The 25,605-nt window shown below is 37.5% G+C and overlaps 1 protein-coding gene across 1 annotated transcript in view; it reads left to right on the top strand.

Annotated features, from left to right (window-relative positions):
- CHRM3 (cholinergic receptor muscarinic 3) overlaps window positions 1–25,392 on the top strand; it is a 121,981-nt gene extending 96,589 nt beyond the window's left edge. Inside the window, exon 2 of the mRNA XM_041469906.1 lies at window positions 23,402–25,392. Within this exon, the coding sequence (XP_041325840.1) occupies window positions 23,421–25,223 (1,803 nt within the window). The 5' untranslated portion in view covers window positions 23,402–23,420 and the 3' untranslated portion in view covers window positions 25,224–25,392. The remainder of the gene's footprint in view (window positions 1–23,401) is intronic.
- The last annotated feature ends 213 nt before the right edge of the window (window positions 25,393–25,605 follow it).

Genomic DNA, 25,605 nt, shown 5'->3' with positions numbered 1-25,605 from the left:
CAGCCCTGCATGGCTGGAAAAGATCTGAGAAGCTTCAGGGATTCTGCTGAAATGCCCTTGGGGATCTCAGATAGAGATACAGAAGCAGAGGGAAAAGTAAATGAGAAATTGGCAGTGAACCAAAAGGAATGTTCAAAGGGGACTGACCACCCTCAGGACTTCTGCTGGAGCTTGGTTTATTTGTTCATTTCCAGTTAACATCCTTATAATTTGGCACTCTATAAAAGGAACAGGAAGCTCCTAGCCTTTGTGTACAGGATCTCCATTACCACACAGAAAATCCTTATCAGCTCAGTTGGCATCCATGAAAGAAATCTATCTCAGCCTAATTCCTAAATTTATTGAAAATAGTAGGTATTTGGGGATTACAGGTTCTGCTTAGTATGCTACAGCTGATGCAAGAAGATTCGGCACCTTGGGCAACTGCAAGCCTAAGTGTGAAGGATCAATTTGGGGATGCAAATTGCTTCTTTCTCAGTTACTGAAATCTTACTCAAGGTTGTGTTATTGTTAATCTTGTACAGGCATTCAACACAGGAAGGACAGAAACTGCAAAAAGCTGCTGTCTCCCTGTCTGTGCAGAGATACAGTTCCAGCTGCTGCTCTCCCTGAGCGAGATGTGCGTGATATCAGTGCAGAGTGAGGTACCAATCTCCTGGAAAGTAGCAAGCTGAGCAAAGCCTGTTGTTTCTCAGCAGCCAGTGTACCTCTTGTGCCAGAAAGCCAGTGTGAAATCTCAGTGCAGCCTGCCTCCTCAGGAGGAGAGAAAACTAACAGGCAAGCACTCATGTTATAGAGAATTTATTCTTTTCATTTCAGCACACAGAAAATGAAGGAATGCTGTAGTAGAAGCTCACTGAAAGATACAGGTAGATATAGATATAAATGTATAGATATAGCTATAACTATAGCTATAACTATAGATATAGATTAGACAGACATAGGTATAGATAAAGATTATATATAGATATAGATGATATAGATATAGAGATAGATAGATAGATAGATAGATAGATAGATAGATAGATGATAGATAGATAGAATGTTGCTCACAGCATGATTGTAGTTGGATGGCTACATGTAGTGGATCTTCAGATTCTTTGATTTGTCTTAATTATTTCCTATTTCTCTTTTGTCTTTTGAAAAATGGCTGTTAAAAAAAGCGAAATTTGGTGTGTATAAATAGTACAGGAAAACTGGGGGACCCATAAGAAAAGTTGGTAACTATTCTGTTCTTGTTTCATGAATATTCCATAATCCCTGGGAAAACATTCTAATAGAAAGGTATATGTGTGTCTGCACGTGAATACACATACTCTCACATGCATGTCTTCACTCATAACTGCACTGCACAACTTTGATAAACCTGTCTCTGATAATAAACTGTTGTTAGAAGGAGTTAAAGATGTGGTCTGAGAGAAAAGAGACAATCTTGCCAGCAGTCTCTGTAAATACACACATGTAGTGACATTGGTAGTAATAACTCCTATAATCAATAAATGAAACTGTCCTCTCTTCCCTCCCATTATGATGTACTTTTAATTTTCTAAAACCTCTTAATTTCAGTAAGCTAGACTGTATGTGTTTGTATAAATGCAAAAATGCACAATATATTGATCCCTGGCAAAAATCAAAGTAGTGATCTGTTTGGTACATGGATGCTGCCAGACTGGAAAAGTGAAAGATAATGTTTGGCCAGATACCAGTGCAGGGCTGCCTTGCAGTAGTGGGGTAGCAGGAATATGTCACTCTGAGGAAAAGGTTTCCTCCTGGATGTAAAGCAGAGCTCTAACACCATGAGGTACAGAGCTGGCAAGGTTGCCAAGTACAGATGAGCCAGTAATTCAAGGACCTGAGCAATTGCCCTTGATAGGAAATGTGTTCTGTCAAAAAAAAAAAAAAAAAATCCCTGCTGCAATATTTGCAGCATTAACTTACTTTAAAAGGTTAGCCATCTAATGCTTTGCTTTATTGAAAAACATGATCCATGACTTCTGCTATGGTACTTGTTATAACTGTGCTGGATTCTATACAGTTATAAGATTTTCAATGCATGTGAAGCTGTATTTTATGTTTTCTTGGACAGAGTAGTTTGAGATGTTTAGAGATAATTCAAGACAAATTCTTTGAAAGCTGAGGAAATGAAAAATTAATTATATAGACTCAGTGGTTTTGTGAATAATTAGCTATAGTCTTGACAATTAAATACAACTGGGGTTTTTTTCTACTTGAATAGAGCAACTGAGGACAAAGCAGTTAAAAGCCAAGATCATAAAGTTTACATGAGTCTGCATTTTGATGTTCACCTTGAACCATCTTTAATCTTCTGGACTTTCCATACACACAAGTCAATAGCTTAGGGTGAAAAGCTTTGCTAGCACCATTGGAAATTATATCGTGAGAAATTTAGTTTCAAAGTCATATAGTCGCTGTAAGAATGAGAAAAAAGTTTTGACTACTAAACTAAATGGTTAACCTGACTCTCATCAGTGCTAACCATGTCAGATGGGAGCACTCCCTTCTCAAAAGGCTGTGTGGCAGAATCCCCTTGTTGGGGGATTTTGGGAGTTTAGCCCTAAAATTACCACTTAACTTCTTTTTCCTTAGAAGTTGATGAAATGATCCTCCAAAACCCTGGGACTTCGGAAAAACCTCCCTCAGCTCCATCTAGTTTGCTGAAGTTTGAAAGTTTTGGTTTTAATTATGATCCAAATGAGAATGATACGAGTATGAGATACAGTTATGGGACAATACTTGAATGCCATATACCACATGTTAATGGTTTCTAAAAGCATACCAGTGTAATTAGCATAACCTTATGTCTGATTCTGCCACTGCACAGTGTTCCCATGTTGTCTCTGATGGTTTACTTCTGTGCAACAAGACAGAGATTTCTGTCACATCTTTGGAGCATTGATGCTTTAGTTCCTTTGGTGACAGTTTTTCTGATTTTTCAGGTGGATCAAAAATGAGTGCTATTGTATCAATTTTTCACTTTGGGCATGGATACCATTTAGAGGACCAAGGGAAACACACTCAGTTTGTTCTCCTGAATCTTCTATGGGCCTTTTGGGTCAGTACTGCTGTGGTGCTTCATGGAAACGAAATCTGATGCTTGATAAAAGCCTTTTAAAAAAAGAGATGTAGAAAAACTCTACTTTGAACAATTTCTAATAAGATCGTGCTGGCACCTTACCAGAGGAAAAGATAACTTCACATTTATAGCCTTACAAAGAGAGCTAGCCAGAAAGCTTCAGGTAAGGAAATTTCCTCTGCTAAATACATTACTCAGGAAACAGAAGACTTTCTCTGGAATCTAGCAATTCTGTTTGCATCTTTTGGATGTAAAAGTGTGTAAATGCATTATGTAGACTAATGATTCATTAACTACTGATATTTTTAACATTTAAATTTTTAAAACACATAACGACATTATGAAAGTAAAGTCTTTTCACACTAAAATAGTTTTACTACATTGTTGATACAAAAGCCTGCTTGGGTTTCAAATAAAATAAAATAGAAAAAAGCCCCAAACCTGCCTGAGTTTGAGCTATTGCCTTTTCATTCCAAGAAAAAATAATGAAGAAAAAGGAACATTTCTTCTGAGAACAAATGAATTTTCACATGCCCAATTTTATTCATGGCTTGTCCTAAGTTGCTCCAAACATTCTATTGAATTAGTATTTTTAAAGGTTTCTCTGTTCAAAGTCAAAGGGGTTTTTACCATCTTTACACTGGTAAGTCCATATAGTTTTTTTGCAGTTTCATTAAGAATGCCAGGAAAAACTCTGCACTTGGAAAGCTGTTTCTCAAACTATAGTTTTAGAAGTCCAGGTGCACTTCACCCTCCCTTTGCCTGAAGACATGCATTAATTATGGCCTCAGGAATACCTAGAAACCAAATTTAGTTTCACTGAGCTAAGAAAATTACAATTATCTTAAAATGGAGCCAGTATTTTTCCATAGTTCATAGAGCACTATTTTGAAGCTCTGCCATCAATCACAAAATTATATTTAAATTAGATTGTAGATTTCAAAAGCTTCAGTAGAAATAGGTAATGCGCAGTCAGAGACAAAAATATTTTCCATGCTGAGATCTGGAAGCAGCTGGACTTCCTGTAAGTTCAAGGCATTTATTTCATTGGAGACATCAATTGCATTAGAGATGTAGGACCAATACTGCCGCTTCTCTTCCCCGGCTAGCTGATATTGAGAGTAGGGGATGGCAGTTTTTCCCCCTGGAGCTCCATTGAATCCCAGTTGTCAGTTGTTTTGGCGCAGTATAAAACACAGGCAGCGCACAGGGGTCCCAGGGAAGCTTTATTTGATGGTGTTTCTTCCCCTCTTTCTTCCTGGGCCCCAGTTAGGGGGCCAACAAAGACTTATATCTCAGGGCAAAGGCAGGGGCAGACCCAACTTCCAACAAATCAGGAGAGTTGGGAGTAAAAACCTAGGCGGGGAATACCAGTAGTGAACCAATAAACTTCCAAGGAAGAAAAACAGTTTTAGGAAATGGGTAAAGTTTGGAGAAATAGAAACTAGAAACTAGCTGACGACATCTCTGGGAAAAGGGTGGAGACAAAAGAAAAAACAGCACCAAGGAAAAACACTAAATCACCAATCAAACCATAGACCTACTGATAAAACAAAAAGCACGATACAACAAATACCTTTCAGATAAACTACTAAAATTGTGAGAGGTTTTCACAGAATTTGAGAAAGCAGTTATTGATTTGATGTGATTTGTTGAATTCTCTGTATAGAATTAGTATATCTGGTCAACCATGCAATGGCTAAGGAGATCAAGGATTTGTGCAGTGTTTGTGTAAGAAGCAGCTGTGTTTGGTTCAGGAGATCTCCCATTTGCTGTTTTAAGGAAAGTGCCATCACATTGTCTGGAGAGGATGTGGCACAGAGGAACACCTCCTTAACATGTTAGTGCTGGCTGGACATTCACAGAAGTTGATGATGAAAGGGCAAAGTGATCCACAGACCATATTGTTGTCAGGGCTGGTAAATGGTCAAAGTTGGGTCCTCAGCAAGAAGAATTAGCTTTTTCAATTCTTTGCTTAACAATTATGTTTTCCTTGTAGTATGCTTCTCTAGTCCTTAATGAACTACAGGAGATTAAAGGAGTAAAGCCCCAAAATAATAGCAGCAAAAACCTACCACACACAATCCAAAAAAAAAAAAAAATATCTGTTGAATGAGATTAGGATCAGTTATGCCACAGGCTGGTGGAAATATGCTAGGTTATGGATGGGGTTCATCATGGTTTTTTTTACCTTTGGTTGTGGGGGATAGAGTGTTCATTCAGTCAGAGAAATAACCAATATGTTACACTTTACTGTTGGAAGCTTTATATAATAAATTTGCAACATTTTATATAACACTCAGATGAATGTCAGTTGTAGAAAATAGTTTCAGCAGAATTTATTTCCTTGGAATCTTAAAGGCACCTGCATAAAAACAACATGTGAATCAGATTAGTTTTTGTTTTGTTTTAAAATTGCATGGCTTTATATTTAGGTTGCTTTATTTTTCAGGCTTATCAGTCACGACTAGGTGTGTGGTCTCTACAGGTAACATGCTCTCTCCTGATAAAGTAAGTAGACTTAGGCACATTAAATCCGTAGTAGATTTAACAGATTTAAGAACAGGCATCCATGAAGAATGCAGGCCAGCAGAGGAGGTTTTTGTAGGGCTGACCTGCGCAGCACTGAGGAGCTAAAGGTTTCCCAGTGGTCCAGGTGGTTTCCCACACTCAAGTGTCACCCATTTAATACACAACTATGACACATAGTTCAGAATTAAGCCATCTCTGTTTTTCCAGTGGTGAATTGCTACAAAACTAATTGTCCTCATCATTCTCTGACAGCAAAAAAAATCTAGTGGATATATGCTACCAGTTATTTTAGCGTGAAAGCAAAAAAGTTGTTTGTTGTGTATATCCCACATTCTCTCAGATCTTGGCTTATTTATAATGTCAAATATCACCCAAGCATGTAGAAAATATACAGATAATTTTCCTTCTGCGTAGTAAAAATGTGGAAAATACAGCAAACCATTTTGGTACTTTATATGTTTTATGCAATTTTAATTCAGTTTAGTAATTAATTTTTTAGAATCCATTCTATAAGCTGCAGGTCTAAACTTGTAGGGAAACAAAGACTTCTTTACAGACATACATATTTGAAAATTGCTTCTTCCCGCTGAGAGCATTTTGAGTGAAAGCATAAATGCTGTCCATCATTTACTATCATCCAGGTTTTTTAGAAAACAAATACTAGAAAAATAATCCTTATTCACTGTTTTATACTTTCTGAACTTATTTGCCTCTGTGAGTTATTAGAATACATCATAAATAACAGTAGGGCTTTATTCCCATTTTGCATGGATGGAAGTGTACTGAATGAAAAATAAGAGGTCAATAAAAATTTTTAGAAAAGTCATATTAGCACATATAAAGAAACTCTGACATTTGGGTATATTTAGAACAGGTTCAGGTGAAGATCTTATGGCAAACAGAAGAACAAAATAATGAAAAAGAAATCAGGTCTGTTTTTTATTTTAAAGGCTACATCAAAGTCTATTAAGGGCATGATAGTGCACAACAGCCTGGAAGTGAGAAGCATGAGTGGACTAACAGAAGCCTTGTAAGGACAGAAAGGTCACTCAGAGAAGCTTTTGAGCTCATGGAACAGGCTGCTCCCAGAACCAGGGCAAGTGTCCCATGCAACCCCCTTGGAGGTTAAGTTTCAGGCTTTCTTGGTTAGCAGGAGACAAATACACAGAGGGAAACCTGCAAAGTCCAATTTTAAAAGTGCAGCTTTATTAATCCAGTTTATGGCAATCTTCTGCAACGCTGAATGATCTGAATTTCCCCTCTAGGTTTAGTTGCATTATCTATCTCCACTCCTGAAGATGGGCAAGGGGAGCAGAGTCAGGGTGTCGCTATGATATTTTCTGAAAAATACCTTTGCCAGGATTTTTTCTCCTGAGAAGCTGAGAAGCCTCCAAGGAAAAGAAAAACAATAATTATCTGCTGCTGTGGAGTGCAACAGCTGCATCTGTGATTGGTCCATGTTGGTTGTTTCTAATTAATGGCCAATCACAGCCAGCTGGCTCGGACTCTGAGAGTCACGAGCTTTTGTTATCATTCCTTTGCCTTCCTTTCCAGCCTTCTGATGGATCTTTTCTCTCTATTCTTTTTTGTATAGTTTTAGTATAGCATTTTAATATAATATAATATCAAAATATAATAAATCAACCTTCTGAAGCATGGAGTCAAAATTCTCATCTCTTCCCTCATCCTAGGACCCACAAACATAACCATATCAGGGTCCTATAGAGTGGCTGTTCTAATAGTGCAATAGCAAGACCTGGGAAAAGTATCATTATTCCACTTGGGTTTCTCAAATCAAATTCCATTTAGACATGCAAACTGGGGTTTGATATTTACCTGGCTTTAAGGAAAAGGTCAAATTAAATAGCTATTAGTTTTTCCTATTAGCTTTAAGGACTTTTCTTCCAAAGGCATGAATATGTCTTGCAGAATAATTCAGTTGGGACTTGGACATAGTGATTAGGTAAATAAATGGATTTTATACCCATTTATAAAAATAAGGGATTAAAGTGATTTACAGAATGGCATACCAGTGTCTCCTTTTGAGAATGGAGCTGAGTGTAACCTGTTGACTTCTCTAACCATGTGATTATTCACACACAAGGACTCTGTGCTTAAGTGTATACAGGGGAAGATGTTTGAATGGGTTTTTTTACTGGAAAATATTGATTTATGATTATGGTTTTTACAACACCAAGGAGACAAAAATGTTGGTTGCTTGGAAAATTCTTTACATGCTAGAAGAAAAAAAAAAGTATCTTCCTAAAGAAAGTAAAACCTCATCGCCATCCACTTTTAATATACAGCTCTTGGAGAATTAAGGTGTCTGAATTTGCTTGCATTTCACTTATTTCACTTCTATCAGTTCAAGTATACATTGCAGTGAAATTATTTAGTGGAAAAATCTGCCTTGAAGTAACCTTCTAAGAGAGAAATTACTCTTTTATAACTTCCTGGTTTTGCAAAAAGACATCCCGACTTAATACTGGTGTAGAGTTTTTGAAAAACAGTTATGAGTTAGGTTATATTGATGTGTATCAGGCTGTGGAAAGAAAAAGTACTTGATGCAGCCAGAAAAATGAATTTTATGTGTATATATATATGTATGTGTGTATATATATAGTAATGTGAAAGTCTTCCTGAGCAGTTACTAAATGAGGCGTTCCAAACTCCTGCCCAATGTTCCTGTGTGTCACTTATCCCCAAATATTTTGTTAGCAATGTTGTTTTTCTCTCCACTCATGTGTTTAGGTTATGACTGGCGCTCCCTGCCTTTGACTAGGCCAGAGGAAGGCACTGTAAGTGTAATCATCTGCAATTTATTTAGTCAGGTTCACAGATTTGATCTCTTGTTCTTCTGATTGGATGATTGCTGGACAGAAGTTTCAATGAATAAATGAAAAACCTAGCAAATACTGGCAGTCTCAAGTGAACTCTGACCTGCTGTGTTGTGGGGGCAGTCAGTGGGAGGTTACATTGTGATATTTCCTGCGCAGGATCCCAACCCAGCAGTGCACCTGGAAAACTGCAGCCAGTGGAGACCACCCTGAAGTTAGCACTTGGGAACCAGGCACTCAGGTTACAAAACTGAGACCCTGCTGCACTGGCTTCCCATACCTGGGGTTTTTTTTGGCACACACAGGGTAAAATCCCAGCCTTTCGTCTCCTTGGGATAACAAGGGCTTGCAAATGAGGCGATAGCTCTAGAGATTTTGTGTGCTGCCTCTGACCACGAGCTCCCTGTAAACCACATCCCCATCCTTCCCTAAAACTCTCCTGTACTAGAGACTGTAATATGTCTGGAGCTGTAAATGTCTTCCATTTCCCTTTTCTGATGCAAATATTTCTCTTTTTTCTTCCATTTCTACTTGGGCCCCCCATTTCCAGATGATCTTCTCATTGCCCATGCCAGCAAATCTGCATATTCATGGCTCCACTTCACCTTCCTCTAATGGCCAAATTTTTTAGTCCTAAGTAGTTTTAAGACTTGATTTATACTGGTTTTCTTTCTTTCCCTTCCTTCCTTCCTTCCTTCCTTCCTTCCTTCCTTCCTTCCCAAACTGAGAGAAATTAGAATTTTTGCAAATGTGCTTAAATTACTCAAATAGACAAGTTTAAATTGCAAACAGAGTGTGTTGAAATAAACTCAGTGTGAAATCTTGCCGCATTGGAATTAGGGATGATATTTCCAATTACACCAGCGTTTATTATTTCCAAACTCTCCGATTTTTGCAAGTAAAGCACACATTTTTTTTCAGCTTCTCAGAAAAGCTTTTCTTCATTTTTGTGAAAGAGAAAACAAGTATTGATAAGTAGAGAGACTCTAGTAAAACATTGATTCATCTAGGTACTATCATTTGAAAATTACTTCTAGTAGCAAAAAATAGGTAGTATATTATGCCTTTTTGAAGACGGTCACAGGAATGCAACAGTACAAACTCATTTCTGCTGACACTTTGTATCTCAGAAATTGTTTCTTCTGGTGAGCTAATGATTTTTTTTTTTTTTTTTTTTTTTTTTTTTTTTTTTTGCCCTTGTCTGATACATTTTACCTCTACCTTGGCAGGAAAAGTGATTTCCTCCTGCGAGTAAATGAGTGATAGAGGACAGAAGAAAGGGCAGAAATGTGCAAGTGCCATCAATACCCTCATTTTTGATTTTTAATATGCTGCAGCTGTTGGTGTGGAGTGTTTCTCTTACAGTTGAAAGCACAGCCAGCATGGGAATATTGATAGGTTTACATGAATCCTAAAGAGTCACAGCTTATTTGTATTCACTAATAATGTAGAGCTTGGAGGATACTGCCTGCATGGATACATTTTCAGCTGGAAAAATTGTGAAGCAGCAGCAAGGATTAGTGAAAGGGATTGATGGGGACACAGAGACATTTGGAAAAGCAAGCTCAGGTCAAAAGAGGCTACAGTGAGATTTAAGTGTTAGTCTCAATTTCAAAAGCTCCGGCAAACATTAATACATATCCAAGCCACTATGATTCAACACAGTCCCTCATAGATACTTTTTGCCTTTTGAAAGTCTTATCAGTATTCTGGCAGCAATTAATATTCTGAAGTATCAGTAGTTAATTTAATATTATTTCTTTCAAAATATTTCAATTCCTTTATTAATTTATAATTTATCAGTAACTTCAGCAGAAATGCAGATAATCTTAATCTCTGAAATTGGGCCACATTTGCTGAGGCAGGATGTTTGGATTTTTGAAAAAAACTGGACACACTGGATGCTAAATGCCTGTTCAAAGTGAACAGGTACTTTTCATTGATGGATAAGTATACCGATGCTTTAATTTTCATTAATTATGTAGTTAGAAAATTTAGAAAATTTTGCATGCAGTATTGAGAATGTCAGGGAAATCCTGCACGATTTTGATGATAAATCCACAGTACAGCATAAAATCTAGAAAATCCTGCTGTGTGCTGTATTGATGATGTGCATAAATGTAGCAACTCAGGTACATTCCTACACTGCTCAAAGTTGCCCATGTAGTGCTACCAGTACTACATTGCAAGTGTTTGACCTCCTTGAGATCAAGGTTTTCCAAATGTTAACACAATATTAACATGTTCGCTTTCCTCGTGATATTGCTATATCCCTTGCCTTTAGTTCTCACTAAAATATGAATATCACTTAGAAGAAAAAAATATGAAGAAGCCGTTTGGGAAGTGTACTCCAGGTCTTTTATGGTATTTCAGCATGGAGCCACTTGAGCAGCCAGCTTGTTTCCTTCCAGATACTCTCTGTACACAGGTGACACAGGTAAATCCAGTGCATTTTCCTTGTGCCCATGGGTTTGCTGAAATACCATAAACTCCTACTCCTCCTCCAGCAACCACTGCCTCCCTGGTAGGAAGGAGATGTTGAGGCTCCCAGCTAACACCATTGACTGAAGTGAGGTTAAACCTGGAAATGCATTCTTTTTCCCATCTGTCACTTTTAATGTCTAACTACTTTATTGAGATTCAGTTCTCCCTCCCTCCTTTCTCTCATAAAATGATACTGAATCACAGAAGTCCCGTGCAATGACTTCTTCAGGAGCAAGCATTTTGGATTTCCTTTGTCTGCAGCAGCTGGGGTGGCAGAAAGCAGGACTTGACTCAGAAGTCCACGTGTTTATCTGCCATCACCTGGCTCTGGCTCACAGCTTCACTGGCTTTGCCAAAATGCCTGGTCTCTTTGGAAACCTGATTCTCTTTTTAGCTCTGTTCTTCATGCTACCATACCAAGCATCTGCGATCAGATCCCAAGTCTCAGCTGAAATGGTGTAGAAGTGATGTAAGTGGGTGAGGGATTTATGTATTTATTTAACAAACAGCGTGGGTTTCCAGAAAGCCTGGGCAGCAGTGTGGCTTCTTCCTTCTCTTCACTAAGATCATCACTGGCACTTTTGTTGTCAGACATAGGAGAAATAAGACATTGATTTGTTTATAATATATGCCAAAACAACTCCATGTACTTGTCTTGTTCTGATATAAAATTCTGATGTTAACAGAACCTTTGGTCTTCTCTTCCTACTCTTTGAATCTGTATTTCTGCCATGACAAACAAAAAATTTCAGTTCTTAGGAAAGTGGCATTTTTCCACCCATTTTCAAGCAATTCTTTCTCTTGAGTAATTCATTGCTGAAGATGCTTTCTTCTGTAGAAGAGGGTCACAAGCCCCAGGTGTTCTTAACCTGTTCAGTCCATTATACTTGGACTCCTCTCCTGACTACGTGTGCTTGTAATAACCTTTCTCTTAGCCATGAGAGCACCATAGGAAGGGGGAGAACTGATGACAGGGAATTTCTGCTCCAACTGACAGAAATGCCTTTTTCCTTCAAGTGATTCTGTTGCTACTGTCAGTTACAAGAATTGCTATCCCAAAAGGAAGGATTGCCTGCATGGCCCCACTGCTTTACCTGCTGACTTCAGGTTCCCATGAGGAGTTACAACATTGCACTATCACACATCTTTGTATTGTATTTTATAATTTGTGTCGCTTTTATCTTTATCTAGACTGGTTTTGTTTGTGCAGTGAAATTTCATGCAGGATCTTTTAGCACACAAGCATTTACATGCATGTGCAGTTTGTGCTGACCATTCCACTCGTCTCCTGGTACCCTTCCCCTGCCCTGGATGCAAAGCGTAGCCACACCTCATTCTCTCCAAAGGACATGCCCTGGCCCACAGGACAGTTTTTCAAGAACATAGTGACACTGCAGTACACGCTTCTTGCTGAACACAAGGATCCAGCTCACAAGTCCTGCAAACTTGGACTTTGAAATGCCTCTCAGAGCTGTTACTCAGGTCACGCAGGAGAGCAAAAGACAAAGCCTGCACTGGCTTTTCTATAGCAAACCTTTAATCCTACAAGAAATGTGGCAAGAAGATACCAATAGCAGCAAGTGAGGTTTAAATTTGTCTTTTTATCTGTCCACCAGTAGAAATCCAAAACCATTTTATCTTCTCTGGAGTCTGTCCGTGGATTGCTGCAGATACTTACCTAATTAAGACTACTCAGTCCTAGGAGCTTTTACCCACATGTATCCCTGTAGGACTGCCAAGAAAGATTAAAAGAACAACAAAAGACATACCCTCCTGAGTAGCAACCAAATAGAGAATTCTTTTCTGATTGTAAAAAATAATTGGTCAGCTAGACCCACAGCAGCCTAGAAGTACAGCTCCCTGGCAAATCAAAGCATAAAAGTGGGGCAGCTGGAAGATTCAGATGAATGGAAGGAAATAATGCAGCATTACTGCTTCTTTTTTGAGGCAGTGGGACTTTGTGAAAAGTATGTATCCCTACTCTTAGTTCAAGCATTAAAATACTTCTGACCTTGTAGAGCAGGAGATATTTTTCCAGGTACAGATTCTCTTTCTTCTAGCTTTCTACTTCCTTTCTGAAAATAGTGTATTATATTTGCCATCTGAGCAACCCTGTCAAATCTAAGATAAATATTTTCCTTCTAATTTTTGTAGAACTCCTGGTTTTAAGTTTTTTGTTGCTTATCCTAGACTGTAATGGGTTTTAAAAATGCAGGCTTTGTAGGCTTGAAAGAGAAAATGCAAACAATCATGAGTCCACTCAACCTTCTTATTTTAGAAGCAAAATCCTGTTACTTAGATAGCAACCTTTACAGCTAATGTAATTATATCTCCATGTCTTTCTATTTGCCATGTACAGAATGCCCAGATCCTCAGAAACAGAAACAAGGAAAGACTGCAGAGTACCATGACTAGTGTTAACTAGATAGTGAATAGAAAACTTGTAGTGTAATAGATTAAAATATAGTCGCTGAATTTAAAAATGGTCTTTTTTTGTTGATGGAATGATCCTAAAATTTTAGAATTGTGTAGACAAAACCCTTCAAAGATATAGTTCAAGATCCTTCATTTTACAAAGTTGCATATACAAAAGTTGAGGAATGCTTGTAATTTACTAAATTCAGCTTTGCACTACCCTTTCAAGGTAAGGTGGTATTATTTTAAAGAACTGCATACATCAGTCCTCCTGTAGTGAATAGAGGTCCTGAGACAGAATTAGGAATACATTGACTTCCACATTTAACTTTCTTAACCTTGAGTCCTTCATTTTCCCTCCTCAGCCTTATGCCTCTTTTACTACAAACCTCCTAAAACCATCAGACAAGAGGGTCTTAAAGAAATCAATACTCTGTGGTGTAACTGCAGTGAATTGCTGGAGCAGATCCATTTTGCACACAGAATAAAATCACTGCCTTGTGAAGGTGTATTCTCTATACTAGCACTGTTTTTAGCAAACTTTAGTTCAAAACCTCCAATTATAGGGATATATTTCAAATTCATAGAAAACGAGAGAGTCAAGCAAACCTAATTAAATCTTAGTAGGAAGAGGACTCTGTCGTGAGGGCTACCAACAGGCATTTATGTAGAATAGCTAAAAATGGTTTTTCCCTCAGTGCCTCCTCCCTATCTGTCAAGTCTGCTTTCATTGGAGATGTCTCCATTTGGTGACATGCCCACTTGGGCACATCTTTGCTCTGTAACTCGAAAGAGGGAACAACCAAAATAAACCCACAAGCCCTGCAAACAAAGCCTAAAAAAGGAGCATAGCATTGGAGCATTATTTGATTACTTGTCTGGATCTCACTGAAGAACAATTGCTTGCATGCATTAAAATCCACAGTGCCTGCCACCATCGATTTCCCAGAGACTTTACAAATTCCTGGCACCATGCATAAAGGGGGTTGAAGTTTGGAATGGGAAATTTTGATTAATCTACAGAATTCCACTAGGATTTGCAGATGTGTCTATTCCATCGGGGAAGAAAAAAAGAATTTAAATTAAACTACATCAGGGAACACAGTTTTCTGTAATTTGGCTCCTAGTTTGATTGAGACCAGTACTTGAATGACATGCATTTAGTTTATCTGCTGTCCCTATCAAGGAATAGATATATTTTGCTTTGTAATTTCTATGTATAAGACAAAGGCTTTATGAGAGACTGGTTAAGATTTTGTTGCAAAGTCCAGACTTTTGCTTCTGAATAACTATTGTGCCACCTAGTGAGTGCTAAACTGCACTTTTAAATAGGTGGAAAAATTGACTTTAAACATACTGGTGAATAAAGAAACAAAGTATTTATTAAAATATTTTGAGTGACGTGTTGAAACAAAAAGTATCTTCCCTTTTTCTTGATTATTTACCAAGGTGTTTCACTGAGGTAAAAAATATTCCATTTCAACCATAAAATAGCATTTTGTTTGCAAGTGTATTAAAAAAATATAATACATAAAAAGGATGCACACAGAGCTCTTTGCCTCCCCAGCAATAAATCTATTCCAATAAATTACTAGAACAATTCATAAACTTATCAGTGTAAAAAGATATCCCCAAATCTCAGGTTATAAGAACTTCCATTCTGCAAAACAAATAAATACATACACTGAAAATGTTATTTTCTGGACAACTGTGATAACTTGGCACCAAGAAAAAATGCTTTAACACATTATTATGATTGCATGCTTTAAGGCATTGTTTAGACAAAATAATAAGCAGTGTTTTATATTAAAATCATAACAGTGAAACACAAAGTTTCTCATAAAATTTCCTTTTCCTTATAAATAGTTTGGGTCCAAAAAGCTATGTAGAGTTCATTGGCCAGTAGCTTTTTCTTAGTGATTTCTCTTCTCTAGCTGAAACCTCTCAACAGGGTTGTGATTTTTTTTTTTTTCTTTCACTTTTTAAGTAAACCATCTGTCCTGTGTGGGAGTATTGGGTTTGCCACAGTAGATAGCAGTAATATTTCAATCACCAAAGCCAATAGCAGTAAATTTCCCTTAATAGAGAATTTCCTAGCATTTTTCAAGTCACTTTACTGCATCTTATGTTAAGTTGCTGCACTATCCATCATGAACAAAAGCCAAAGTACAGTCTGCTCTTTTAATACTTGCATGCCATAGTTACAGTAGAAAACCCAGTGGTCGTCAATAGTTCAATTTAGAAACCTTCAGATTATCTGACACTCCAGGGAAGTTCAAATTCATGTTGTTTAACACATTTAAATGATGCATGTTAGCGATCTTTCATATAACAGGACCTGACACCAGGTAAACGTGACATTGTATCCAGAGACTTGGATAGCTCTATCAGACCTTGATGGAAACACAAACATTTTTATAATTTTCAGTCAATGAACAATGGAATGGAGCTCATCTTCTTTCAGCACTTTTTGTTACAAAATATCTGAGATGCAGCTCTAAGCTGAGAGAAAATGAAATTAGTTTCTGAAAGTAAAAAACATATTGTTTGGAAAAGCAGAAAATCTGTGGTTTGAGGGGGCTTTTTTACAGTTTCATTGTTGTTTTCGTTGTTATTGTTTGGGCTATTTCTCTTCCCACCATGAGAAAGATTTCCAGAAAAAAAAAATGTTTTCTATTTTCTGGTTTCAAGGTTTGACAGATATTTTGTCATTTCATTTTCTTCTTGCAGACAAATGAAATTGAAAAGATTGTGTCAGGTGTCAGGTGAGTTTCTTTAGAGCTCAGTTTCCAGGCTCTCTGAATTCTTTATTACTTGAAAAGTGTTTGTAGGGTGTTCTGGTTTTCTCAGGAGGTGTATTATGTAGTGAGCAAACAGAAAAAGCAAAAGTTTATTTCTTTTTAAGGCATAATCAGTTGATTACTTCATTTTAAAGCAGTACCATTTAAGATAGTAAAGAGGTCTGCCTGTGAGATTTGTTGTTCACTGCGAAGGTTCTTAATGGCTAATATTGACATTAAATATGGAATTTAAATGCATGCAAGTATTATTAAAAGTAGGGAAGGATTATAAATATAATTTTTTTTTGCTTTATCTAGAATTGATAACAAGCGTTTCTCAATATCTGTATGCTCAAACATTATTCTTTTTATAGAGGATGATGCCATTTCAGTAAAATAGGAGAAATCACTTACAAGGCTTGATTTTTTTTCCTCTTTAGACACTATTTGTCCATGTTGAGTCAAGGTATTCTAGCATTTAACAATATCTGGGAGAATTATATAATTAAGTCTAAGAGTTCCCATTACTTATTTCACATAGTGAACATTTTAATGTGACTTTAAATATTGCATATGGAGGATTATCTGTGGAGTCAATGGACAGTTTTTTATAAAAAGAGCTGAAAATCTAGATCACAACTCTGATCCAACATTATACTAATTAACAAAATTTTAATAAATCCTGGGTTAAAAAGTGCATACATTATAAAATATTGAAATGAAGTCTTTAAGATGAACAGATTTTATTCAAAGGAAAAATATGCACTGCTCACAAATAGAGGAGGTAATTGAATGGCATGTGCTCTTCTTTCATTTAAATCTAATACCATATTTCTATTCAGTATAGTAATAAACCCTTTTTCCAAACTTTCCTGTCCCCAGATACCTGCAAAGTCAGTTTGCAGTGGCTTACTCAAAGTGAGTGAAACTATCAGTATTTGTAATTCTTACTAACTTCGGGCTGCATATCTGTTTCCTCCAATATCAATTAGATAGATGGGGTGTAATTCTAATAAAGCTCACTGAAACTGCCCAGAATTTAAATAATTTCCTCTCTTTAAAGAATTTGTACCTCATAGATTTAACTGAACTGATAGTCAATATTTACTGTAATATTAATTAGGCAAGACTTGATTTGCTCTGGTTTTCAAGCATTTGAAATTAGACATGTCCAAGCTCAGGCTTTTGAATATTTCACTTTGTTCTGTATGAATTGCTTGGACAATTACCACGAAGTGCACTTGTCCCAGAAGGACAAGTGGCTTTCCTTTGGCAAATCTGCTGCCACTGCATGTGAGAAACCTGCATTGCCCTGAAGCCTGTCACAGGTGGGATCAGTAGCTCATTTCTGAAACTTTTGGGAATTATTTTAGAGGATTTCAAGATAGGATTATTTTGAAACTGAAATTCATTATGTGAATGAGTATTGAGTCATGGAGTAAATAAAGAATAAATACTAGAGAAATACTTATTCAGTAAATTGGTGAAAATCACTATCCTCTAACTATGCAGACTAGGATGTATGTTTGTTATAGATGGCATATTTGTTAAAAAAAATATGCAAGAGAGTTATACAGGTTGTATAATACATTAAATCTTTGATGGAAGTCTTAAGTGAAAGAGATCCGAAATGCATATCTGGATTTTTGCACAGATACAAAATCTGAGATTTTTCTTCTCTGGTCCTAATGGCAAGACATTATTTATTCTTATTTTTGAGGTTATGTAAACAAGCAGATGTTTCCACTGAAGTTACTGACCATGAAAACACATTCAAAGTTGTATTTCTAGCATCATATAAAAACCCTCAGTGAAGGGTTCATACTACAAGAAGGAAGGTGTTTGGAAGAGCAAATTCTGTAAAAGCAAGCACAGTTTAAGCAGTCACATCCCCAGAGGATGTGGCAGGTACAGCTGGGCAATATGAACATAAGTCTCTCAGTCCTAGTAAAGGAAATGGTAGATGTTTAACAAAAACTAACTGGCAAATCAAGGCACAGAAGAGGCTCTTGCCATGGTCCAGCTTCAGAGTGTATTTCCTGGCTGTGTCAGGTACACAGACTCAGGTACTCCCAGTCTGCCGTCCTTAGATGTCCCAGCAGGAACTCCTAAGGTAACATCCCCTTGCCTCTGCCCCCCAGGAGGGATGCTGCTTTCCTCTGACTGCAGGGCTGCAGGGGAGATGGATCAGGTAGCTCAGTGCTATGCATTAGGTTCTCTGCACACTCTTCAATGTAATGAAAGGGATCCATATGGTTAGAGAAATGACTTCCTAATTTACCCATGCTAAACTTCACACTAGCAGCACAAATAGAGTAAGCAAATAATGAGCAAATGTAATTCATTAATCACAAAAGTGATTTTAAAGCACTGGCATTTAATTTGGGTGAATTTAGAAAACAAAATATATTTATGGATGCAAAATAGAAGTGTTTGGGTTGAAGCGTTACTGGGATATGTTTGACTGAACATTATCTGTATCAAGCTGATAGCTAATTAGTGAAAGAGATAGTCTTCCCTTATAACAATATTTGGAATAATGTGACAAAATTATGTGTATATATAGCTGCAGATATATGTGTGTGTATAGACATAAGTATGTATATACACATATACTTTCATCTGCAGCTCTATATACATGTACTCGTCACACTATGTGTAATATACATTTGTACGTGATATGTGTATATGTACATATATACATAAGTATATGACAATCTGGTTTTATTTATTGTGAATGTGCAAGACAGTGGCCAGGATTTTTTCTGGTGTGCTTATTTCTATGGTTCTGTATTCTCATTCTTCAAAGCTAAAATATATTGAGTGTAATGTATTTAATATAAGTGTAATTTAGTCATGGTAAATCTGAGGTCGTGTTCACTGATAATTACACCACGCTTCCTGTTGCAACATAAACATTCATATGGAATCCTGTACTTTGTGCTACACTAACTTCAATTGGTATGAGCTACTATAAATATAGAACTGTGAATGCTTTCATCTTTTACTACAAGCTTTTAAAATTCTTTACTGTATTTTGAAAAAATACACTGTATTTTGAGGGAAAAAAAACAACTCTGTGTGTTTTGAAAAATTGTTATATATAATCTTGCTAATAATATTAGGAAAACCTTGTAATTCAAATGTATATTTACCAAGTAATAGTTTTGGAACAAAGTATATGTGCCGGTTTAGGTAACTGTATTAAGCATTCTGAAGGCTTCCTTTCTCTGTGTTTGAAAAGAGTTTTATAAATCAGTGCATGGAGCTCTCTGCTGTTTAGGCTAATGTGTATATAAGAGCAGTGCAGAAGAAAATGGAAAAATAAGGTAAGCAATTTTCTTGTCTGTGTAAACAGATGCAATGTGAAATTCTTCATCCGTTAAGGCTTGCTAGTTTTGAGCACACAGATAGCCAAGCCCTTAGATTGCCATCTCACTTCCATAAAATGCTTCTTAGCACCCTTTAAAGACAGCAAGAAAAATAGACTTCTTGAATAGGAGGGTTTAAGGAAAAGAAAAATTTTGGTAAAATGTGGAGTATTCACAAAAGCATTTAAATCTGAAATAAGCAGAGAGAAATTAAATGCACTGAAAATGTGTGACAGAACTGTTACTACTGTTTATTCTACTTTGCTTTCTATTTACAGCAATGTGCAATAAATTAGACTAGTCAAAATTTCAGGCTTTTAAATCTGGGTTATACCCATTTATTGAAATCATTTAACATTTTTGTAGATGCTTTCTCCTACCCTTCCAGTCAGTCTTAGAGGGATATCAAATATCTCACTCTCTGTGGCTGGGCAGAGAGCAGGGATGTGCTGGATGGATGTGTATGAAAGTCTAAATAGCCATAGCCTGTACTGGGCCTACACTTTTCCTGAATAATCCTGGGAAGTGTACACTGTGTCTGATGATCTCTGGCCTGCACCTTTCATTAAAAAGCAAAAAGAACAAAAAGACTCAAACCCACAGGGAATACCATTACTGTGATCTTAGTTTAGTAATTATATATTCTTAGGCTAAAAGAAGTTTCCTTTGCTACTCCCTGCCTTGAAATTGTAATGTAATGTATCATACCAATGATTTGTAAATTCTTATCATGGTATGTAAACCTATAATCATTTCACAGTTTGGTATGTTTGCCTCACTCAGGCAGTGCTGCAGTGTTTGTTTTACTGAAGTATGTGTGGCTGCTTTCCCACTTGGTCACACATCATTCTGTCAGAGCTTGGCTTGCTGGGCAGGTGCTGGCGGCTGCACTGTGAATCCCGCTGTCATCTTGTCAAACCCAGGACACTCTTTCCCTGCAGCACTTATACAGAAAGCAGAAACTGCGTGGCAGCTTTGGAAAATGATGGATAATGTAGCTTGCCTTGGTTTCCTAAAGGCAAGAAAATCCAGTTGTGCTGATCTGGTATGTTGTAGTGGTGGTGGTAGTGGTAGTGACATTTTCTTTTTTATGTGCAGATGAACGTATGGTTTATACATTTTTTAATTGAATTAAATGGTTCAGTTACAGGAGCTTGTAGAAGAGGCAGAATAACAAAAGACTGTACTAATCATCCCACTGGCACTTCCATTTTATCAAATAGTGCAGTCAGTGTGAGTTTAGGGTTCCCTCTATTCCCTGCAGAGTTTAAAAAAACGAATTAAGACACAGGATTGCACTGGACAGCAGGAGACAGATGGTGGGTTGTTCTCAGTTTCTCCTTTTCCTCAGGTACTGGACTGCTAAGGACTTTTCAGGTTTTCACTGAAACAATGATTTAGAGAAGCTACTTTGAGGTGCAGACGTGAAAGAACTGATCTGAGAAAGAAAGGTTTGGTTCCAACGCTTCTTCATTGCCTGAAAGACTGCAGCTGGATTGTGATGATCCCAGGACTCCTCATCACGAATCTTTTGAATCATAGCATTTCTGAAAGGATTTATCATTGCATTTCCATTGGAAGTCCATTTCAAAGTCTACAGTTAAACATAATTCACAATTGGTTTATGGATTTACTGATAGATAGTGTGGCATTTACATATTGATTTTGCAAGATTATTTGTATCTCTTATCTCTTATGGTATTTGTTTTGGACTTCCAAGGCTAGCACTCAGATTAGCTCATGGTTGTGTTATACAATGAAAATGGGAACTATTACCTATCTGTTAACTATTTCTATTTCTTAGTAATATGGTTATTTTTTGCCATCACTTCTAAGTTAATTTTTTTCTATCCATATTAGTGGAAGTTTCATCTCCTTTGTTGATATGTTCTTCCTGATCTTTTCTTGTGTGTTAGAAGATACTAGCTTCTCTTTTTTTTTATGAAAAAGCAGCATAATGATATCATTGCCATCTAAGTGTACCTGTCAGAGTTCTCAAACAGTACGTGACTGGATTGGCTGTTGCCCTACAGAGGTTTTAGAAATTTATGGCTGCAGAGCGGATGCTTTCTGGCTTTAATCTTCTGCTCTCTGTCCCCAGTGTGAGTGAAGAAAGGTCTGCACCCTATAACATTAATAATTTCTGGCATATATTTAGCAAATATCATTATTTGAGATCTTGCTCATACTATTCTGGTTTTGACCTCATCCTGTCTGACAGCTCTGGAAAAAATGCCTGCTTCCTAAATAAAACATTGTAAGAAGGATGGTTTCTAGCAGTTCTGTCTTACCATTTTTTTTTTCAGAAGTTGAGCTGCTCTGAGTTTTCAATCATTCTATCAGGCAAAAGACTTAAAATTTAACTGTGTGATTTACCAGAGCAATATTTATTCATTATTAGTCTGTTCATATTCTGAGTTATACAATGATGAATGCATTAAAAGTGGACTGAATTAGATAATAATATGGCATCTTCATTGTAACCTAATAAAACCTCATTTAAACTAGATATTGAAATAGGGGAGAGGTTTGTGTTAGTTATCCAAATGAGTGAAAGAAAGGAATTGCTGATCTATTTACTGCATATGTCAAAGAAACTGTACCATTTAAAATCCCACACTGTCTTATGTCTTCATAACAAAACCAAGTACAGTTCAAGGGAAAGCAGAATTTAGAAATTAATTAAAAAAACATAACCAAACCCTCCTCTTTTGGTTAAATATTTTTATGTAAAATCAGTGTATTGTGATACTCATTATTATCTCATGCCATTATATATTGACTCTGGAAGGACTCACATTTAGAAAACAAACAACCATTGACAGCATATTTTGCTCAACATTTACAGTCAATGATGGACTTTTTCATTTGAATTTTTTCTTCTTTATGATATAATTCATTTATTACTAAGGATCCAGTCAGCTGACTAGAGAAGCCAAGAAATAAGAGAATTGCAAGTTCCTAGTGTGAGCATGTTTTCATTTTATGTTAGTACTTGAGGAAAAGGATTAAAGCTTAATTATTAATTCCTTTCATGCTTTTTTATGCTATTTTCCTAAAGTGTTTAGTGATTTCTTTGACATACATCTGTCAAAGGTTTTTTCCCTGACTCTAGAGACCATAATTTCAAAGGAACTTTTACCATGTGTTGCCCCCGAAGAAATTTTGAAATCATTAGATGTGCAAAACCCTTAGTCCAAGCATAAAAATATGCATGAAAAAAATGAATAGTGGCACGTGCAAAAAGTGCTAATGAGAACTTTTACTACTTTTATCAGATAGCTGAAAGGTAGATGAAAATGGGAAGAGTTTTGCAGCCTTACAGGTTAGAGTAGTTAGACACAGTGAAATTATGCTGGCTTGTATCTCCATAGTTTAAGGAAACACAGAACAATATTTTTGTTTGTCATCAGCTATCGCTGGAGGCAGCAGAGAGGCTGTGGCTCTGTTTTGCTAGAGCCAGGATAGCACTGAGGACCAGTGTTGATTGGAACTTGGAGATTTGTGCCTTCATATGATTGGAACTTAATTTTTGAAGGCTGCAGGATTTTTCAGATTTTGAGCTCAGGGCAGATCCTGCAGGGCGTGTTTTAATTCAGAGTTAGAGTTCAGGGGCATTTTAATACTGCTGTGCGTTCAAATTCTACTGGGATTTTGGTTCCTCTGTAATAGAATGTTTATAAGGAAACACAATGTGATCACTATAAAGAGTTCAGATTAATCACAGTCTGGATATCACATACAGGTTTGGCTTGAAAGGTATCACAGGCAGCTTGGCTTTTCAAAAGACATCTTTCAAAGTGCTAAAGGGATTTTATGTACAAGAGGACGATTATTTAACTTCTTCACCTGTTCACTTGATTTTTGTTTGGTTTTTCTCTGCTACAGACTATGTCAGAGAGCCACAATGATCATGCATAATAACAGTTCATCCTCGCTGCTTTTACCAAATGTGAGCTCCTTCTGGAAGCGAGATTCGCATGGACCGGGACTCCTTGATGAAGCAGCATCACTCATTGGCAGCTATGATTTCCCTCAGACCACAGAGAGTTTTCCTTTCTCCACTGTGGAATCAACAAACATGACCCTAAATGCCACAAGCAAAGACCCTCTGGGTGGACACACTATCTGGCAAGTAGTTTTGATTGCTTTCCTCACTGGGATCCTTGCACTGGTGACCATCATAGGAAACATCTTAGTGATTGTTGCATTTAAGGTTAACAAACAACTGAAAACAGTCAACAACTACTTCTTGTTGAGCCTTGCTTGTGCAGATTTGATCATCGGTGTTCTTTCCATGAATCTTTATACCACATACATCATCATGGACCACTGGGCTTTGGGAAGCTTGGCCTGTGATCTTTGGCTCTCCATTGACTATGTCGCCAGTAATGCCTCTGTCATGAACCTCCTTGTGATAAGTTTTGACAGGTATTTTTCCATCACCAGGCCACTGACATACAGAGCCAAACGAACAACCAAAAGAGCTGGGGTAATGATTGGTTTAGCATGGATTGTCTCTTTTGTTCTTTGGGCCCCTGCCATCTTGTTTTGGCAGTATTTTGTTGGGGAGAGGACTGTGCCTCCTGATGAATGTTTCATCCAATTTCTATCTGAACCTATCATCACTTTTGGCACTGCCATAGCTGCCTTTTATTTGCCGGTCACCATTATGAGTATTTTGTATTGGAGGATCTACAAGGAGACGGAGAAACGCACCAAAGAGCTGGCAGGGCTACAGGCTTCGGGCAGCGAAGCAGAGGCAGCGCGCTTTGTGCACCAGACAGGCAGCTCCCGGAGCTGCAGCAGCTACGAGCTGCAGCGGCAGAACATGAAACGCTCCACCCGAAAGAAATACAGACGCTGCCACTTCTGGCTCACAATGAAGAGCTGGGAACCCAGCACAGATCAGGGGGACCAAGAGCATAGCAGCAGTGACAGCTGGAACAACAATGATGCTGCTGCCTCCCTTGAAAATTCAGCCTCCTCTGATGAAGAAGACATTGCTGCAGAGACCAGAGCCATCTATTCAATCGTGTTGAAGCTTCCTGGTCACAGTGCTATCCTCAATTCCACAAAACTACCCTCCTCAGAAGATTTGCATGAGTCAGGGGATGAACTGCAGAAATCCGACACAGAATCGAAGGAAAAGAAACCTAAAAAATTGCACCCTCCCAAAGGTGTTCAGGATGGTGGAAATTTCCAAAAGAGCTTTACTAAGCTTCCAATTGAACCAGAATCAGAAGAGACAACCACAGCTTCTGATGGCATCTCATCAGTCACCAAGACATCGACAGCCCTGCCCTTGTCCTTTAAGGAAGCAACCCTGGCAAAAAAGTTTGCCTTGAAGACCAGAAGTCAGATCACAAAACGAAAACGAATGTCACTTATCAAAGAAAAGAAAGCAGCACAGACACTCAGTGCCATTTTGTTTGCCTTCATCATTACCTGGACCCCATACAACATCATGGTTTTGGTGAACACCTTTTGCAGCTGCATCCCCAAAACTTTCTGGCACCTGGGGTATTGGCTTTGCTACATTAATAGCACAGTGAACCCCATGTGCTATGCACTGTGTAACAAAACATTCAGAAACACTTTCAAGATGCTGCTGCTGTGCCAGTGTGACAAGCGAAAGCGACGCAAACAGCAGTATCAGCAAAGGCAGTCTGTCATTTTTCATAAGCGGATCCCTAGGGAGGCTTCATAGAATAGTATTTTTTAAACAAATTAAAAAATAACAAGGCAGGGATGTGATGGGATGGCACAGGATGGGATGGGATAGGACAGAACAGGATGACATGGGACAGGGCAGGATGGGCAAGATAGTAAGGGATGAGACAGGATGGGCTGGGGAGGGAAGGTGGTTTCAGGGTGCTGATTCTATGATTTAAACACCAAGACATGAAAGCAGCTGCCAGGCTTATTTATCCTTTCAATAAATCCAGTTTAATATAAAAGTCAATCCACATTCAGCAAAAACTAAGAAACTTCAACATTTTTATTAAGGAGTGAAAGATTTAATAAAGTTTTCCTACGAATTTGTGAGAAGCTGTATAGCAATTATAAACCCATTACTGATCTGCCCAGCT

Source organism: Pyrgilauda ruficollis, unplaced genomic scaffold, assembly GCF_017590135.1.
Source record: "Pyrgilauda ruficollis isolate IOZ18807 unplaced genomic scaffold, ASM1759013v1 scaffold24, whole genome shotgun sequence".
Taxonomy (NCBI): Eukaryota; Metazoa; Chordata; class Aves; order Passeriformes; family Passeridae; genus Pyrgilauda; species Pyrgilauda ruficollis.
The sequence above is the reverse complement of the archived record's forward strand: the minus strand, read 5'-3'. Positions and strand labels throughout refer to the sequence as shown.